This window comes from Bolinopsis microptera, chromosome 13, assembly GCF_026151205.1.
Source record: "Bolinopsis microptera isolate Bmic1 chromosome 13, MBARI_Bmic_1.0, whole genome shotgun sequence".
Lineage (NCBI taxonomy): Eukaryota > Metazoa > Ctenophora > Tentaculata > Lobata > Bolinopsidae > Bolinopsis > Bolinopsis microptera.
In genome coordinates, this window is record NC_087084.1 from 7,391,180 (window position 1) to 7,408,714 (window position 17,535).

Genomic DNA, 17,535 nt, shown 5'->3' on the forward strand with positions numbered 1-17,535 from the left:
AGGTCACGTGACATTTTTTACCAATGCGCGTCGTAGTAGTTAGTCACGTGATACACGTCATCAAAACACGTGACAGTGCGCGGTTGAAATTATCATGTAATATCAAAACAGAACAAATCTAGTTGAGCCAAATAACCGGGGCGGGATTATAGAAGCTGTGCCGGGGTTATTTATTCAGCGGGAAAAAACTAACAGCGGGAGCCGGGATTATCAGAATCTATTTAGCGGGAGCCGGGATTATCAGAATCTTATTCTGACCCGGAGGGGTTTATAAAGGGGAACCCTCGAACCCAAAATCGTATATCGAATTAAGGGGTAGGTGTGGACAATATTTTTGGCTCATAATGATCAGGGTAGCATGAAACATGAACAAAAGTAGTTTCCAAGAAAACTTTGAAAATTTTTAGAAACCTAAATTAAAAATTCGGCCCCCTCCCCGCTTCCTACACCCCTGACCATGAATATTACTGGCCAGCTACTGAACGTCCACAATATCAATTTAGCTCGTATTATTAGTAATTATCAATTTAATTAATTGTATCGATAAACTCAAATTGTCCACGTAAAAATCTGGTAAACTTTTTTCAAAGCTGGGATTTGTCACATAAATGCAAAAAATATAAAACACTGTTCAATATTTTCATATAAATCTGATCATTGCCAATTTTGCGACAATGTAATTGTCATAAGACAGTAATGATATGGCAATATTTTAGGCGAATCACTCTGATAAGTCACAGACAGTACTTGCAGCCTCATAACTCAACATTTATCTCCTGGGAACAATCATTCCTCCCCTGAAACGAAATTAATATTATAATATCATCACTGAATACTTGCTTTAGAACCATTTCCAATGTTTTACAACATGGTCGGCTTTAAAGATAAGTATACCAATTTTCCCTTTAATATGAATAATCCTGGACCAGGCAAAAGTCCTGCTCACATTGGGACACTGGCTAAGTTTCTCGATGTAATCCGACTTATATGACCCTAAATAACACAATTGACTCGGGTACACTTTTTCACCAGTGGGCATTTCTCGGAATCACGCCCTTTTTGACCGCACCCATATCGCGTCCCCCACTATAAATTATCTCGGCTTCTGATTGAGATACAGACCTCAGCCATGAACCAAAATGTGCCTAAGATGCATGTTTATATTAGTGCTATGAAGAAACTTAAGGCCTAAGAGACTTAGTTTTTGAGAAATCGCCAAAAATCCGATTTTACTATACTATCAGTCTCGAGAGTAACAATTATCACACTTATTTCAAGATATCTCCGCTTCTGATTGGAGCTAAGCGCTCATCTTGGGCATTAAAATGGTCAGAATCATCATATTAAGTGGGGTATAGCATGGTTTCAAAGTCTTCAGACTTCAGGTTGTTCAGTTATTAGGTCAGATCCAATTTTTACGCTCTCGCGAATAGCGATTGATGCACTTATTTCAAGATATCTCAGCTTCTGATTGGAGTTTAACGCTCATCTTGGGCATTGAAATGATCAGAATCATCATATTGAGTGGGGTAGAGCATGGTTTTAAAGTCTTCAGACTTCAGGTTGTTGAGTTATTAGGTCAGATCCCATTTTTACGCTCTCGCGAGTAGCGATTGATGCACTTATTTCAAGATATCTCAGCTTCTGATTGGAGTTTAACGCTCATCTTGGGCATTGAAATGATCAGAATCATCATATTGAGTGGGGTAGAGCATGGTTTCAAAGTCTTCAGACTTCAGGTTGTTGAGCTATTAGGTCAGATCCCATTTTTACGCTCTCGCGAATAGCGATTGATGCACTTATTTAAAGATATCTCAGCTTCTGAGTGGAGCTAAGCGTTCATCTTGGGCATTGAAATGATCAGAATCATCATATTGAGTGGGGTAGAGCGTGGTTTTAAAGTCTTCAGACTTCAGGTTGTAGAATTATTAGGTTAAAACATATTTTTACACTCTTGCGAGTAGCGATGGACACACTTATTAGAAGATATCGCAGCTTCTGATTGAAGCTAAGTGCTTATCATGGGCATTGAAATAGTCAGTATGATCATATTAAGTGGGGTAAAGCATGTTCCTAGTGCTAGAGGTTTTAGTGACATTTTTACTGATATTTCTTGGCAAACAACTTTTTCCTGGCGATTAATTACAGTTCATTTAATAAATATTTTCACCATTGCGACCATTCTTGCGAGAGCATAAAAATAGGGTTTAACCTAATAATTTAATAACCTGAAGTCTAAAGACTTTAAAACCATGCTCGATGCTACTTAATTTGATAACTTTTACTATTTTAATGCCCAAGATGAACGCTTAGCTCCACTCAGAAGCTGAGATATCTTTAAATAAGTGCATCAATCGCTATTCGCAAGAGCGTAAAAATGGGATCTGACCTAATAGCTCAACAACCTGAAGTCTGAAGACTTTGAAACCATGCTCTACCCCACTCAATATGATGATTCTGATCATTTCAATGCCCAAGATGAGCGTTAAACTCCAATCAGAAGCTGAGATATCTTGAAATAAGTGCATCAATCGCTACTCGCGAGAGCGTAAAAATGGGATCTGACCTAATAACTCAACAACCTGAAGTCTGAAGACTTTAAAACCATGCTCTACCCCACTCAATATGATGATTCTGATCATTTCAATGCCCAAGATGAGCGTTAAACTCCAATCAGAAGCTGAGATATCTTGAAATAAGTGCATCAATCGCTATTCGCGAGAGCGTAAAAATTGGATCTGACCTAATAACTCAACAACCTGAAGTCTGAAGACTTTGAAACCATGCTATACCCCACTTAATATGATGATTCTGACCATTTTAATGCCCAAGATGAGCGCTTAGCTCCAATCAGAAGCGGAGATATCTTGAAATAAGTGTGATAATTGTTACTCTCGAGACTGATAGTATAGTAAAATCGGATTTTTGGCGATTTCTCAAAAACTAAGTCTCTTAGGCCTTAAGTTTCTTCATAGCACTAATATAAACATGCATCTTAGGCACATTTTGGTTCATGGCTGAGGTCTGTATCTCAATCAGAAGCCGAGATAATTTATAGTGGGGGACGCGATATGGGTGCGGTCAAAAAGGGCGTGATTCCGAGAAATGCCCACTGGTGAAAAAGTGTACCCGAGTCAATTGTGTTATTTAGGGTCATATAAGTCGGATTACATCGAGAAACTTAGCCAGTGTCCCAATGTGAGCAGGACTTTTGCCTGGTCCAGGATTAGAATAACTATTAATATGGTGCGTTGGGAGCTTAAAACAAATCCAACCGAATTGAAGATTTGAAAAGACAGGGAGTGGAGGCGGAGCACAGCCCCTGTTTATGAGAATGCATTATATTATATTAAATGATTATTAGATGTTGAATAATTAACATAATATTACCTTCCAACTCTTCAGAGTACTCGAACACTCGCACCTCTTTCAATTCCAAGCATTTTCTTTTGTTCCATTTTTCCTTTTGTACAATTTTCACGGAAGTTGCTGAAATCATACGAAATATTGTTTTACACCATACATTTTTTAATCGGCCACTTGCTGTTAAGTAATTAACCAGTTAATAGCCGGTAATTAGCCATTAATTAACCAGTTATTAGCCGGTAATTAGCCGTTCATTAGCCATTTATAAATCAGTTATTACTTATTAGCCAGTAACAAACCTAATCTGCCCCCACAGTTGACCGAGTAAGTTTGCCCCTCTGTTGAGGCTACTTCTGTTACTTGTACTCTACCACACAAAAACTTTTCGAACCCGTGCTCACCGTAAACCTGCAAAATAGTGAAGTAGTTATTATCATGTAATAAAGCTTACTTTGAAGATTTACTGGAAGAAAAAGATGGGAGATTAAATCATTTCTCGTTGGTTTGAGTATTAGTATACTCTTATCTCCCGCAAGTAATTCAGGGGCCAAATATTTTATATTTGTTTACTTGGACACTTGAGTAAAATGCGAAAACAATGTACCTGCTTTGAAAAGTAAATTAAAAAGAAGCAGTTAAATTACCATAGCTTTGTCTAGTTTCCCTCTCTTTTTGTCATTATTTCCGTTTACTATTTCCACTTTTCCAACACTGTGTGGTTCAGCTAGCTGCAACCAAAGATTAATTAGTAGCCATATCAGTAATAGTAATTAGGTAATTAGCAGAAATGAAGTTATTAGTAATAATATCAGTAGTAGTAATTAGGTAATTAGCAGAAATGAAGTTATTAGTAGCAATATCAGTAGCAGTAATTAGGTAATTAGTAGAAATGAAGTAATTAGTAATAATATCAGGAGGCTAATCGAGAGAAACTATAACAAATGATCTATAAGATAACTATATCAAAATAAACTGTATAAGTTCAAACTCTAGGTAAATACTAAATATGTGTTAAGGGGTTAACAATTAATACAGAATATCAAGCTATTAGCGATTAGATTCGAACATGATGAATTGGTCCCCATTTAATTTAATCGCGATAAATTGGCAAGAATAAAACATGAAACACCGCTTTTTTGCATCTTTTGAAGATTTACAACGGATCTTAATTTTTTTAATGCTTACAATTACATTGATAAATAGTTATTTAAGAATGTTTTTGTACCGTGTATTTGAACCAGGAGTTAGCTTTACCGGTACATCCGGTTTGTGACCTGCAAGAGGGTATTTGTACAGATTTCATTGTGAGACGAGATAAAAATAATATAATATGGTTACCGAGAATAGCTTACTGGTGGAATTTCTATTTAAGTATTAAAGATTATTTCATTCTACTTAGAAGAAGCAGTTTTGTTGAACAAAATTAAAAACATCACTTACTTGGTGTCAAGGTCACCATCAACTGCCAAGGAAGCTGACAAGGATTTTGCTGTACTGCTTTGAGACACCTCAAAGTGGGCTGAAAGTGAAAGCGAAAGTGAAAGAGGGAAATATTGATTTAATTGTTAGATAACGAAACCATTATTTTTAAAAACTTTTCATTCAAATTTTAAGTTAAATTGATAAAATAGAACCTTGCGTTTGAGATAATGTAACTTACGGATCAGTTGTACCACGTCCAATCCTGTGAATATATCAAAGTTCAGTTTTATGAAAATATTAATATACAATATAGAAAAGCCTCCACAGAAACGGCGATTCTAGACTGTAAACTCTGCATTCTTGCCAATATGATATGAATACAATAGTCTCTTTATTTATTTTGGGCACATAAATCTATAAATTTATTTAAGGATATCAAAGACTCGATAAGAAAATAACACTGAAAATCAATAATTACGTATTACACCTACCAGGCAAAGTAGGACACTCTTGTGTATTACAGTTCCTAGTCTCTGAACCTGCCCCCACACAGTCAGCACCACCGTTTTTAGGAACCGGATCTGTGCAGGTTTTGCTCCTGCTCTGAGTCCCTCCCTCGCACTCTGCGGAGCATTCTGACCAGTTACTCCAGTCACTCCATCCGCCGTCAAGAGGGACTGAAACGTTTTGATGTTATCCATAATCAAGAGGTACTGAAAAGTTACCAATACATTTGCCGAAACAAGGCCTAATCTGTGTGGGTGACCCTTAAACCTACCAATACATTTGCCGAAACAAGGCTGAATCTGTGTGGGTGACCCTTAAACCTACCAATACATTTGCCGAAACAAGGCTGAATCTGTGTGGGTGACCCTTAAACCTGCCAATACATTTGCCTAAACAAGGCTGAATCTGTGTGGGTGACCCTTAAACCGACCAATACATTTGCCTAAACAAGGCTGAATCTGTGTGGGTGACCCTTAACCTACCAATACATTTGCCTACCTACCAATACATTTGCCTAAACAAGGCTGAATCTGTGTGGGTGACCCTTAAACCTACCAATACATTTGCCGAAACAAGGCTGAATCTGTGTGGGTGACCCTTCACAGTCTGCACCTCCGTTCTCTGGTACCGGATTAGTACAAGTCTTAGTTCTGGTTTGGGTTCCTCTTCCGCAGTCGACTGAACACTCCGACCAATCTCCATACTCACTCCAACCACCATCAACTGATAATAAGTAATTAGTTATTAGTAAGTGGTACCATTACTCACTCCAACCATCATCAACTGTGTTTATTATCTGAGATACATATTTTGGAAGCATTCTGATGATTAAAATTGTCTAACATATCTGGATTTACTGCCGTATTATCACTAAAATATCTCAACACAGAAAATATCTCCACACAGAAAAACATATTTCTTACCAGCAGGAGGCCCTTCATCGACATCAGGCTCCTCTACATCTGAGAGTTAAAAAGTATGGAAATTCAAGTTGTATAACTCGAATATATTAACAAATATAACTATAACTACTTCTTTTTGATAATGTGGAAATTCGATTATTTCTTTAAAATAAATTGATATTAACCTCCGCTGATTCCGTAAACTTTAACTTCCTTTAAATCCAAGCAATTTCTCTTGTTCCACTTTTGCTCTTGTACAATTTTCACAGAAGTCGCTGAAACGATTAAACTTAGTACATCTACTTTGAATATTCATGAAATAATAATGGTTAATTCATAGTTGTGAGACTATTCAATAAAACAAACCTTAAACTGAAGAAACCATTATAAGATTATACACATTAATCAGTCCCTTCCACCCCATCATAAAGCAGCATAAAGAACTTAAATGACGTACCAACTATGCCCCCACAGTCGACAGTGTAAGTCTGGCCCCTGGTTGAAGTGGTGCTAGTAACCGCTATCCTTCCACACTCGACCCATTCCGACCCGGTCTCCGCGTATACCTGTACAGAGTGGTGTAGAGTATAATAGAGTACACACTATAGTTATTATACATATAAATAGAGAATATATATACATAGATAATACATATACATAAAGTATACATATACATAGATAATACATATACATAGAGTATACTTATAGTATACATAGTGATGTAGAGTATAATAGAGTATACACTATAGTTATTATTCATATACATAGAGAATACATATACATAGATAATACATATACATAGAGAATACATATACATAGAGTAAACTTATACAAAGAGTATACTTATAATATACATAGGTATAATGACAATGATTCTAGGATTTCATTGGTCAATAAAAAAAACTAATACTAAACAAAATCAAAAGTCAACTGATTGACTAAAATTAAACTAAAATTAAACTTAAAATAGACTCAAAGTAAATCTCAAATCGACTTCATCATTTGCCGGAAGAAATGGCGGAACTCCGTCAAGAACTCCGAAGCATATGGTAGTTTCCACAGTATTGGCTCGGATCACAGAGTAGTCGTAGCAAGGGTAAAGCTTAGTCTACGGATAAGCAAGACGGAGAAGAGGGCTCCGGTTCTGGACTGGTCTAAACTTAAAACTGATATCGCTCTACAAGAGAGGTACACAGTGGAAGTTAAAAACCGCTTTTCCATACTTGAAAAGGATGATCAGACGGCAACAGAAAGGTACCAATGCTTTATTGATGCGAATAGGACAACTTCTCGACTTTTACTACCTGAAAAGGAGAAAAAGAAAAGATGTAAAATCTCAGCGACTCCAAGTGTTGAGATTGCCAGGCTGAAGCTGAGGGAATGTAGCATAAAATACCACTCAGATGCTACAGAAGACAACCGAATAGCTGTTCAAGAGGGCAAACAGAAGCTAGGCGATGCTTATCAAGCAGCCAAAGAGCACCTGCTAGAGGGGCAGGTCCGGGAACTGGAGGAAGCAAGTTGGCAGGGCCCCAGGAAAAGTTACCGGCTGGTGGTGGTACTAGAGTTGGTTTAATTTAAACAGACGGCTCGACCTCGCGCGCGACAACGAGCATGATTTGCACGCGTGGCGTATTCCAATGTTCAAGCAGCTACCATGTGACACAATTCAGCCAACCAGAGTACAGGAATCCGCAAAGTTAAAGTTGCAAACTTTTGATCGGCCCGAAAGGGGACTTTTCTGGAGATTTTGAGATAACTCATTAATTACGTTGTCTTGAATTTTCCTCCTGGAGAGGTAACGTTACTTTTAAAAGAGGAACATGTTACAAAAAACCGGAAGTCTCCAACTCTTTTACTTTCAAAGTTAAGCCCCATCCGGTCAGGGTTCCTGGGTGCAGCTGGCTGACGCCGAATAGGGTGTTTTGGCCGTTCTAACTTAAGACTTTTAAGAATTAAAGCAGCCGTATTGATCTTCCAAACCTACAACTTTCAAGGGCTAGAATTCGCTGTATTTTGCCGTTAAAACACAACTTGTACTGTTTCACTTCATGATTGGGCCGTAATTCAAAAGCAAATTGGCAAGAAGTGGTGCTCACGGTCTCACTTAACGTCACTTATCGCTCAGTTAAGAGCGACCATGGTCTTAAGCGACAGACAGCCTGCAGGCATATGATCCGAATACGAAATATCCTTGTGTTCGGCATTTAGTAGCCCTAATTGGTTACTTCTTACCCAGGAAAAGTTACCGGCTGGTGGTGGTACTAGAGTTGGTTTAATTTAAACAGACGGCTCGACCTCGCGCGCGACAACGAGCATGATTTGCACGCGTGGCGTATTCCAATGTTCAAGCAGCTACCACGTGACACAATTCAGCCAACCAGAGTACAGGAATCCGCAAAGTTAAAGTTGCAAACTTTTGATCGGCCCGAAAGGGGACTTTTCTGGAGATTTTGAGATAACTCATTAATTACGTTGTCTTGAATTTTCCTCCTGGAGAGGTAACGTTACTTTTAAAAGAGGAACATGTTACAAAAAACCGGAAGTCTCCAACTCTTTTACTTTCAAAGTTAAGCCCCATCCGGTCAGGGTTCCTGGGTGCAGCTGGCTGACGCCGAATAGGGTGTTTTGGCCGTTCTAACTTAAGACTTTTAAGAATTAAAGCAGCCGTATTGATCTTCCAAACCTACAACTTTCAAGGGCTAGAATTCGCTGTATTTTGCCGTTAAAACACAACTTGTACTGTTTCACTTCATGATTGGGCCGTAATTCAAAAGCAAATTGGCAAGAAGTGGTGCTCACGGTCTCACTTAACGTCACTTATCGCTCAGTTAAGAGCGACCATGGTCTTAAGCGACAGACAGCCTGCAGGCATATGATCCGAATACGAAATATCCTTGTGTTCGGCATTTAGTAGCCCTAATTGGTTACTTCTTACCCAGGAAAAGTTACCGGCTGGTGGTGGTACTAGAGTTGGTTTAATTTAAACAGACGGCTCGACCTCGCGCGCGACAACGAGCATGATTTGCACGCGTGGCGTATTCCAATGTTCAAGCAGCTACCACGTGACACAATTCAGCCAACCAGAGTACAGGAATCCGCAAAGTTAAAGTTGCAAACTTTTGATCGGCCCGAAAGGGGACTTTTCTGGAGATTTTGAGATAACTCATTAATTACGTTGTCTTGAATTTTCCTCCTGGAGAGGTAACGTTACTTTTAAAAGAGGAACATGTTACAAAAAACCGGAAGTCTCCAACTCTTTTACTTTCAAAGTTAAGCCCCATCCGGTCAGGGTTCCTGGGTGCAGCTGGCTGACGCCGAATAGGGTGTTTTGGCCGTTCTAACTTAAGACTTTTAAGAATTAAAGCAGCCGTATTGATCTTCCAAACCTACAACTTTCAAGGGCTAGAATTCGCTGTATTTTGCCGTTAAAACACAACTTGTACTGTTTCACTTCATGATTGGGCCGTAATTCAAAAGCAAATTGGCAAGAAGTGGTGCTCACGGTCTCACTTACACCCCGGCGAATGCCGCGGGCTTCTTGTTGCTACGCGTGTCGCAGAAATTTTTGGACAGAAATTCGTCAGAAGATTGGTTGTCATTTCAGCTACGAACCTTTTGGGGATATAAGAGAACTACAGTTCCTTTCCTTAAATGATTTGCAATAGTGGCATTGAAAAATAAAACATCAAATTCTGTCATCCGAACATAAGTGGAGGTCCTAATGAAATCAAATCAAGACTTCAAATCGCGTACAATCATTTACACTAAAGAAGTATTGTCAATTGTGATTCCTGATCACAGCAAAGTATATAATGTTGTATGCAAGCTATAATTAGGAGAAAACATCATGATAGCATAATATTACAGCTTTACAATAATAAATATAAGTATAATATCAAAATTTAACTATTACTCACAGTTAATATAAAGACTAGCTTAGCAAATTTAAAACTGGCGGATCTTGAAACTAATCCGCAGCTTCTTTTTTAATGCAACAAAAACATTGAACAGTTATATACATCAAACAGTAATTCGAATCTTTAAAAGAGATCTCACACTATTAGTCATTACATATTATGACTATATAAATAGATCGTACACATCAACAGCCTGACTAGCTTGAGCGCCTAATTTCCTAGGCCGAAACCAGAGATGACTGGTTCGATGCCAGCCGTTGGCCATCTACATTTTTTTGAAAAAGTCGCTGTTTAAGAGGGTCCAGTAGCTCATTTTCTCCCCACATAACTTATATTGACTGTTGAGTCTCAACAAGATCTATCGTATTTTCCAGGCTTCAAAGAGTATAGTTGTTCCGTGTCCCAATTAATTCTAACTCTTCGATTTTAATATCAGCGATCGAGTCCTGAAATATCAATGTAACAATAAGTATCCATCTCAGTTAATTTTAGATCACAATTATATAGCTATTGTGTTAAAATATAATGATAGAGTAATTATTTAAAAGCCCCTCTTATCTCAAACTCCTAGTTGTTCATTTTGAATCGGGAGACCACCTTCTCCAAGATGGAATCTGATACAATACAATTATACTCCTATAATAGTCAGTGATTTAGCGTACGATTTTCTTGAAACTTTCCATAAAGAAAGGTGGTTATAGAACGGATAATCTGTGTAAGTTTGGGTGAATTTCTATTGGCCAAATTAGAGATATCACTTCAAACACAAGAAAAGAGTACTGCAGACGCCGTGTTACCACCAAAAATGGCGCGGCGCGGCTCAAAAAATACAGCGCTGCGCTAAAACTCTATTTGTTTGTTTGTAATTATATCAAATTCTCGAAGAATCCAGAAGATGCCAGTAGATGAATCCATAAATTTGGGACATGGGCACATCGCAGTATTGGCCGTATTTGAGTGCTGGGAAGGCTCAGTTCGGTTTTCTAAGATGGATATAGCCGTAAGCTAGGCCTAGGAGCCATTAATAGTCGTATAAAATTACCCATGGAATGACCAGAAATGAACGAAAATGAACATTCTTCTCAAAGTGCTCAGAATGGTTTAAAATTGGTCGGAAAGTGTTTATATTAGTCCTAGGACCACTCAAACCAAGTTTGGGAATCACTGCATGTCTAGAACCGATGTTACCAATGTTCCAAAATGTTCCAATTTTGGGACAATAATCCTCCTGAGAATCCAGATTTTTGGAACATGGGCACATCGAAGTATTGGTTGTATTTAAGTGCTGGGAAGGCTGAGTTCGGTTTTCTTAGATGGATATAGCTGTAGGCTAGGCCTAGGAGACATCAAAAGTCGTATAATATTACCCATGGAATGACCAGAAATGAACGAAAATGAACATTCTTCTTAAAGTGCTCAGAATGGTTTAAAATGGGTCGGAAAGTGTTTACATTGGTCCTAGGACCACTCAAACCAAGTTTGAGAATAACTGCATGTCTAGAACCGATGTGAGGGTGGTTCCAATTTTGATTTTTGTAACCATTTTGGGAAAATTGGGACATCGAAGTATTGGATGTATTTAAGTGCTGGGAAGCCTCAATTCGGTTTTCTAAGATGGATATAGGTAAAAACTAGGCCTAAGAGCCATCAAAACTCAAATAACATTACCCAGGTTCATGGAATGAACGAAAATGAACAAAAATTAATATTGTCCTAAAAATGCTCAGAACGGTTTAAAATTGGTCGGAAAGTGTTTATATTACTCCTAGGACCACTCAAACCAAGTTTGGGAATCACTGCATGTCTAGAACCGATGTTACCAATGTTCCAAAATGTTCCAATTTTGGCACAATAATCCTCCTGAGAATCCAGATTTTTGGAACTTGGGGACATCGAAGACCGAAGTATTGGCTGTATTAAGTGCTGGGAAGCCTTAATTCGGTTTTCTAAGATGGATATAGGTAAAAACTAGGCCTAAGAGACATCAAAAGTCAAATAAAATTATCCAGGTTCATGGAATGAACGAAAATGAACAAAAATGAATACTGTCCTAAAAATGCTCAGAACGGTTTAAAATTGGTCGGAAAGTGTGTCCGATTTGGAAACATGTTTTTGGCTGTGTATGTCCGTAAACAGAGTTGGATTTACACTGGTATGATACAGTAACTAGAGTACTAACATTTTAAGCTTCCTGTGAAATATTTCTATGATTCATAGAATGAACAAAATGAACAAAAAATGAACATTATCCTAGAATTGCTTAAAATGAGCTGAAACCGATTGGTATCGGTTGGTATTGATACCAAATAATTCTGCAGCATCTTGCCAACTCCTTTCATATGCGATTATCTATTACCTACTGCAATTTTAGCTGTTGTCTCTCACTGTTACATTGTTACTTTTCAAGCAATCAGAGAAATTCGTATTAAAGTGTACAGTGTACAGTGCAGTGTACAATGTACAATGTACAATGTACAGTGTTCACTGTACACTGTACAGCTAATCACAATTGACAGCGAGTACACATTATAGTGACTAGCAGGAACCCGTCTAATCTAACCCGTATAATCTAACCCTCAAATCAGAAGATGAATCCGAGTTCGTGGAAACATTTGTGTCCGATTTGGAAACATGTTTTTGGCTGTATATGTCCGTAAACAGAGTTAGATTTACACTGGTATGATACAGTAACTAGAGTACTAACATTTTAAGCTTCCTGTGAAATATTTCTATGATTCATAGAATGAACAAAATGAACAAAAAATGAACATTATCCTAGAATTGCCTAAAATGAGCTGAAACCGATTTGTATCGGTTGGTATTGATACCAAATAATTATGCAGCATCTTGCCAACTCCTTTCATATGCGATTATCTATTACCTACTGCAATTTTAGCTGTTGTCTCTCACTGTTACATTGTTACTTTTCAAGCAATCAGAGAAATTCGTATTAAAGTGTACAGTGTACAGTGCAGTGTACAATGTACAATGTACAATGTACAATGTACAGTGTTCACTGTACACTGTACAGCTAATCACAATTGACAGCGAGTACACATTATAGTGACTAGCAGGAACCCGTCTAATCTAACCCGTATAATCTAACCCTCAAATCAGAAGATGAATCCGAGTTCGTGGAAACATTTGTGTCCGATTTGGAAACATGTTTTTGGCTGTATATGTCCGTAAACAGAGTTAGATTTACACTGGTATGATACAGTAACTAGAGTACTAACATTTTAAGCTTCCTGTGAAATATTTCTATGATTCATAGAATGAACAAAATGAACAAAAAATGAACATTATCCTAGAATTGCCTAAAATGAGCTGAAACCGATTGGTATCGGTTGGTATTGATACCAAATAATTCTGCAGCATCTTGCCAACTCCTTTCATATGCGATTATCTATTACCTACTGCAATTTTAGCTGTTGTTTCTCACTGTTACATTGTTACTTTTCAAGCAATCAGAGAAATTCGTATTAAAGTGTACAGTTTACAGTGCAGTGTACAATGTACAGTGTTCACTGTACACTGTACAGCTAATCACATTTGACAGCGTGTACACATTATAGTGACTAGCAGGAACCCGTCTAATCTAACCCTAAAATGGTGTCAAGACTCAAGAAAATATAGTAAGATTTTCATTTAAGAAATGTTAGTACACATGTCCCTCTACCATACCAGATCGATTTCAAGTCAGTCCAGGCATAATTGTAAATTGCGGCTACAAAGGCATGTTTCCAAATCGGACACAATTCTGACACAATTCTTTTTTCCTTAATTAGGCTTAATTGTCACCTCTAATTTTGTTTACTCTACACTCTACAGACATGTTTAGTTGTACCCTATCTGGATGATATCTATTCTTATCACGTGACCGGCCTACGTGTTTTCCGATGCTAATTTCAGACCTACTTGATCAGGGGAACGCGAAGGGTAGTGCTTCAAATGTTCCAAATCTGCTGTTTAAATTATTAACTATTTTAGATTTAATGATAATAATAATAATAACTTGTTCTGAAAGTACGGTATTTTTATTTTTATACTATGGGGATATCTAATCAAAGCATGCTATTCAAAATAAAGTACATACCATCGTTCAAAGTCTCCAATATCGGACGGGCTGACGATCGTTATTGTATCGGCTGTGATCTCATATTCGAGCTAATTTAAGATATAAATGCTTATATATCAAACAATTTCATGGTGCATTATCTCCAATCATCTCGATATACACAGTATAGTTGCTGTAAGCAGCAACAATCAATAGCCACAGTAAATGAAAGATCGGCCGAGAGTAAATTAGATTGCAAATATAGCGTAAACCTATTACCAATGACCAATGCGCAATTACAATGAATGAACAATGACGCGCATTCAAGAAAAATGACTGCAGAAGCAAAGAGATGGAGTCTGAAATCGAATCCATAGCAACAGAGTTCTATTATCCAACGCGAAATACCAAGCATCCCTATATCTTCAAATTTGCGCAAATCATAACATCCTTATGCGCGGCACATTGGTTGTAGATTTTCAAAATTCAAATCATAGCCAAAGTTATGGTTAATTTTAAAGCAAAATTTTGAACCAAATTTTGCGTGTAAATTATCCATTTTTTGTTCATAATTGCTCATAACTTGAACAACTTACGTTGAATCGAATTAAATTCTGCGGTATTTGATAAATGAAACAATTTTCTTCAAAACAAAATAATTTTAAACCTAAACATTCACAATTTGACTAAACATGAGTTTAAGGGAAATTCTAAAAATAAAATTTACGCGTTTTGAGCGACGTACGAAGCCCGCGGCATTCGCCGGGGTGACTTAACGTCACTTATCGCTCAGTTAAGAGCGACCATGGTCTTAAGCGACAGACAGCCTGCAGGCATATGATCCGAATACGAAATATCCTTGTGTTCGGCATTTAGTAGCCCTAATTGGTTACTTCGTACCCAGGAAAAGTTACCGGCTGGTGGTGGTACTAGAGTTGGTTTAATTTAAACAGACGGCTCGACCTCGCGCGCAACAACAAGCATGATTTGCACGCGTGGCGTATTCCAATGTTCAAGCAGCTACCACGTGACACAATTCAGCCAACCAGAGTACAGGAATCCGCAAAGTTAAAGTTGCAAACTTTTGATCGGCCCGAAAGGGGACTTTTCTGGAGATTTTGAGATAACTCAACAATTACGTTGTCTTGAATTTTCCTCCTGGAGAGGTAACGTTACTTTTAAAAGAGGAACATGTTACAAAAAACCGGAAGTCTCCAACTCTTTTACTTTCAAAGTTAAGCCCCATCCGGTCAGGGTTCCTGGGTGCAGCTGGCTGACGCCGAGTAGGGTGTTTTGGCCGTTCTAACTTAAGACTTTTAAGAATTAAAGCAGCCGTATTGATCTTCCAAACCTACAACTTTCAAGGGCTAGAATTCGCTGTATTTTGCCGTTAAAACACAACTTGTACTGTTTCACTTCATGATTGGGCCGTAATTCAAAAGCAAATTGGCAAGAAGTGGTGCTCACGGTCTCACTTAACGTCACTTATCGCTCAGTTAAGAGCGACCATGGTCTTAAGCGACAGACAGCCTGCAGGCATATGATCCGAATACGAAATATCCTTGTGTTCGGCATTTAGTAGCCCTAATTGGTTACTTCGTCTACCCAGGAAAAGTTACCGGCTGGTGGTGGTACTAGAGTTGGTTTAATTTAAACAGACGGCTCGACCTCGCGCGCAACAACAAGCATGATTTGCACGCGTGGCGTATTCCAATGTTCAAGCAGCTACCACGTGACACAATTCAGCCAACCAGAGTACAGGAATCCGCAAAGTTAAAGTTGCAAACTTTTGATCGGCCCGAAAGGGGACTTTTCTGGAGATTTTGAGATAACTCAACAATTACGTTGTCTTGAATTTTCCTCCTGGAGAGGTAACGTTACTTTTAAAAGAGGAACATGTTACAAAAAACCGGAAGTCTCCAACTCTTTTACTTTCAAAGTTAAGCCCCATCCGGTCAGGGTTCCTGGGTGCAGCTGGCTGACGCCGAGTAGGGTGTTTTGGCCGTTCTAACTTAAGACTTTTAAGAATTAAAGCAGCCGTATTGATCTTCCAAACCTACAACTTTCAAGGGCTAGAATTCGCTGTATTTTGCCGTTAAAACACAACTTGTACTGTTTCACTTCATGATTGGGCCGTAATTCAAAAGCAAATTGGCAAGAAGTGGTGCTCACGGTCTCACTTAACGTCACTTATCGCTCAGTTAAGAGCGACCATGGTCTTAAGCGACAGACAGCCTGCAGGCATATGATCCGAATACGAAATATCCTTGTGTTCGGCATTTAGTAGCCCTAATTGGTTACTTCGTACCCAGGAAAAGTTACCGGCTGGTGGTGGTACTAGAGTTGGTTTAATTTAAACAGACGGCTCGACCTCGCGCGCAACAACAAGCATGATTTGCACGCGTGGCGTATTCCAATGTTCAAGCAGCTACCACGTGACACAATTCAGCCAACCAGAGTACAGGAATCCGCAAAGTTAAAGTTGCAAACTTTTGATCGGCCCGAAAGGGGACTTTTCTGGAGATTTTGAGATAACTCAACAATTACGTTGTCTTGAATTTTCCTCCTGGAGAGGTAACGTTACTTTTAAAAGAGGAACATGTTACAAAAAACCGGAAGTCTCCAACTCTTTTACTTTCAAAGTTAAGCCCCATCCGGTCAGGGTTCCTGGGTGCAGCTGGCTGACGCCGAGTAGGGTGTTTTGGCCGTTCTAACTTAAGACTTTTAAGAATTAAAGCAGCCGTATTGATCTTCCAAACCTACAACTTTCAAGGGCTAGAATTCGCTGTATTTTGCCGTTAAAACACAACTTGTACTGTTTCACTTCATGATTGGGCCGTAATTCAAAAGCAAATTGGCAAGAAGTGGTGCTCACGGTCTCACTTAACGTCACTTATCGCTCAGTTAAGAGCGACCATGGTCTTAAGCGACAGACAGCCTGCAGGCATATGATCCGAATACGAAATATCCTTGTGTTCGGCATTTAGTAGCCCTAATTGGTTACTTCGTCTACCCAGGAAAAGTTACCGGCTGGTGGTGGTACTAGAGTTGGTTTAATTTAAACAGACGGCTCGACCTCGCGCGCAACAACAAGCATGATTTGCACGCGTGGCGTATTCCAATGTTCAAGCAGCTACCACGTGACACAATTCAGCCAACCAGAGTACAGGAATCCGCAAAGTTAAAGTTGCAAACTTTTGATCGGCCCGAAAGGGGACTTTTCTGGAGATTTTGAGATAACTCAACAATTACGTTGTCTTGAATTTTCCTCCTGGAGAGGTAACGTTACTTTTAAAAGAGGAACATGTTACAAAAAACCGGAAGTCTCCAACTCTTTTACTTTCAAAGTTAAGCCCCATCC

At 38.6% G+C, this 17,535-nt stretch overlaps 1 protein-coding gene across 2 annotated transcripts in view; it reads right to left on the reverse strand.

The window, feature by feature from the left end:
* Positions 1 to 556: 556 nt before the first annotated feature.
* Positions 557 to 17,535, reverse strand: part of LOC134824699 (uncharacterized) — a 38,517-nt gene continuing 21,538 nt past the window's right edge. Inside the window, exons 19-30 of one of the 2 annotated variants that reach the window (XM_063836670.1) lie at positions 6,655 to 6,763; positions 6,383 to 6,472; positions 6,219 to 6,257; positions 5,851 to 6,018; positions 5,280 to 5,465; positions 5,027 to 5,050; positions 4,807 to 4,885; positions 4,592 to 4,640; positions 4,011 to 4,094; positions 3,666 to 3,774; positions 3,391 to 3,489; positions 557 to 797 (exon numbers count right to left, since the gene is read on the reverse strand). In XM_063836670.1, the coding sequence (XP_063692740.1) occupies positions 787 to 797; positions 3,391 to 3,489; positions 3,666 to 3,774; positions 4,011 to 4,094; positions 4,592 to 4,640; positions 4,807 to 4,885; positions 5,027 to 5,050; positions 5,280 to 5,465; positions 5,851 to 6,018; positions 6,219 to 6,257; positions 6,383 to 6,472; positions 6,655 to 6,763 (1,047 nt within the window). In that variant the 3' untranslated portion in view covers positions 557 to 786. The remainder of the gene's footprint in view (positions 798 to 3,390; positions 3,490 to 3,665; positions 3,775 to 4,010; positions 4,095 to 4,591; positions 4,641 to 4,806; positions 4,886 to 5,026; positions 5,051 to 5,279; positions 5,466 to 5,850; positions 6,019 to 6,218; positions 6,258 to 6,382; positions 6,473 to 6,654; positions 6,764 to 17,535) is intronic. The other variant, XM_063836671.1, reaches the window with a different exon arrangement.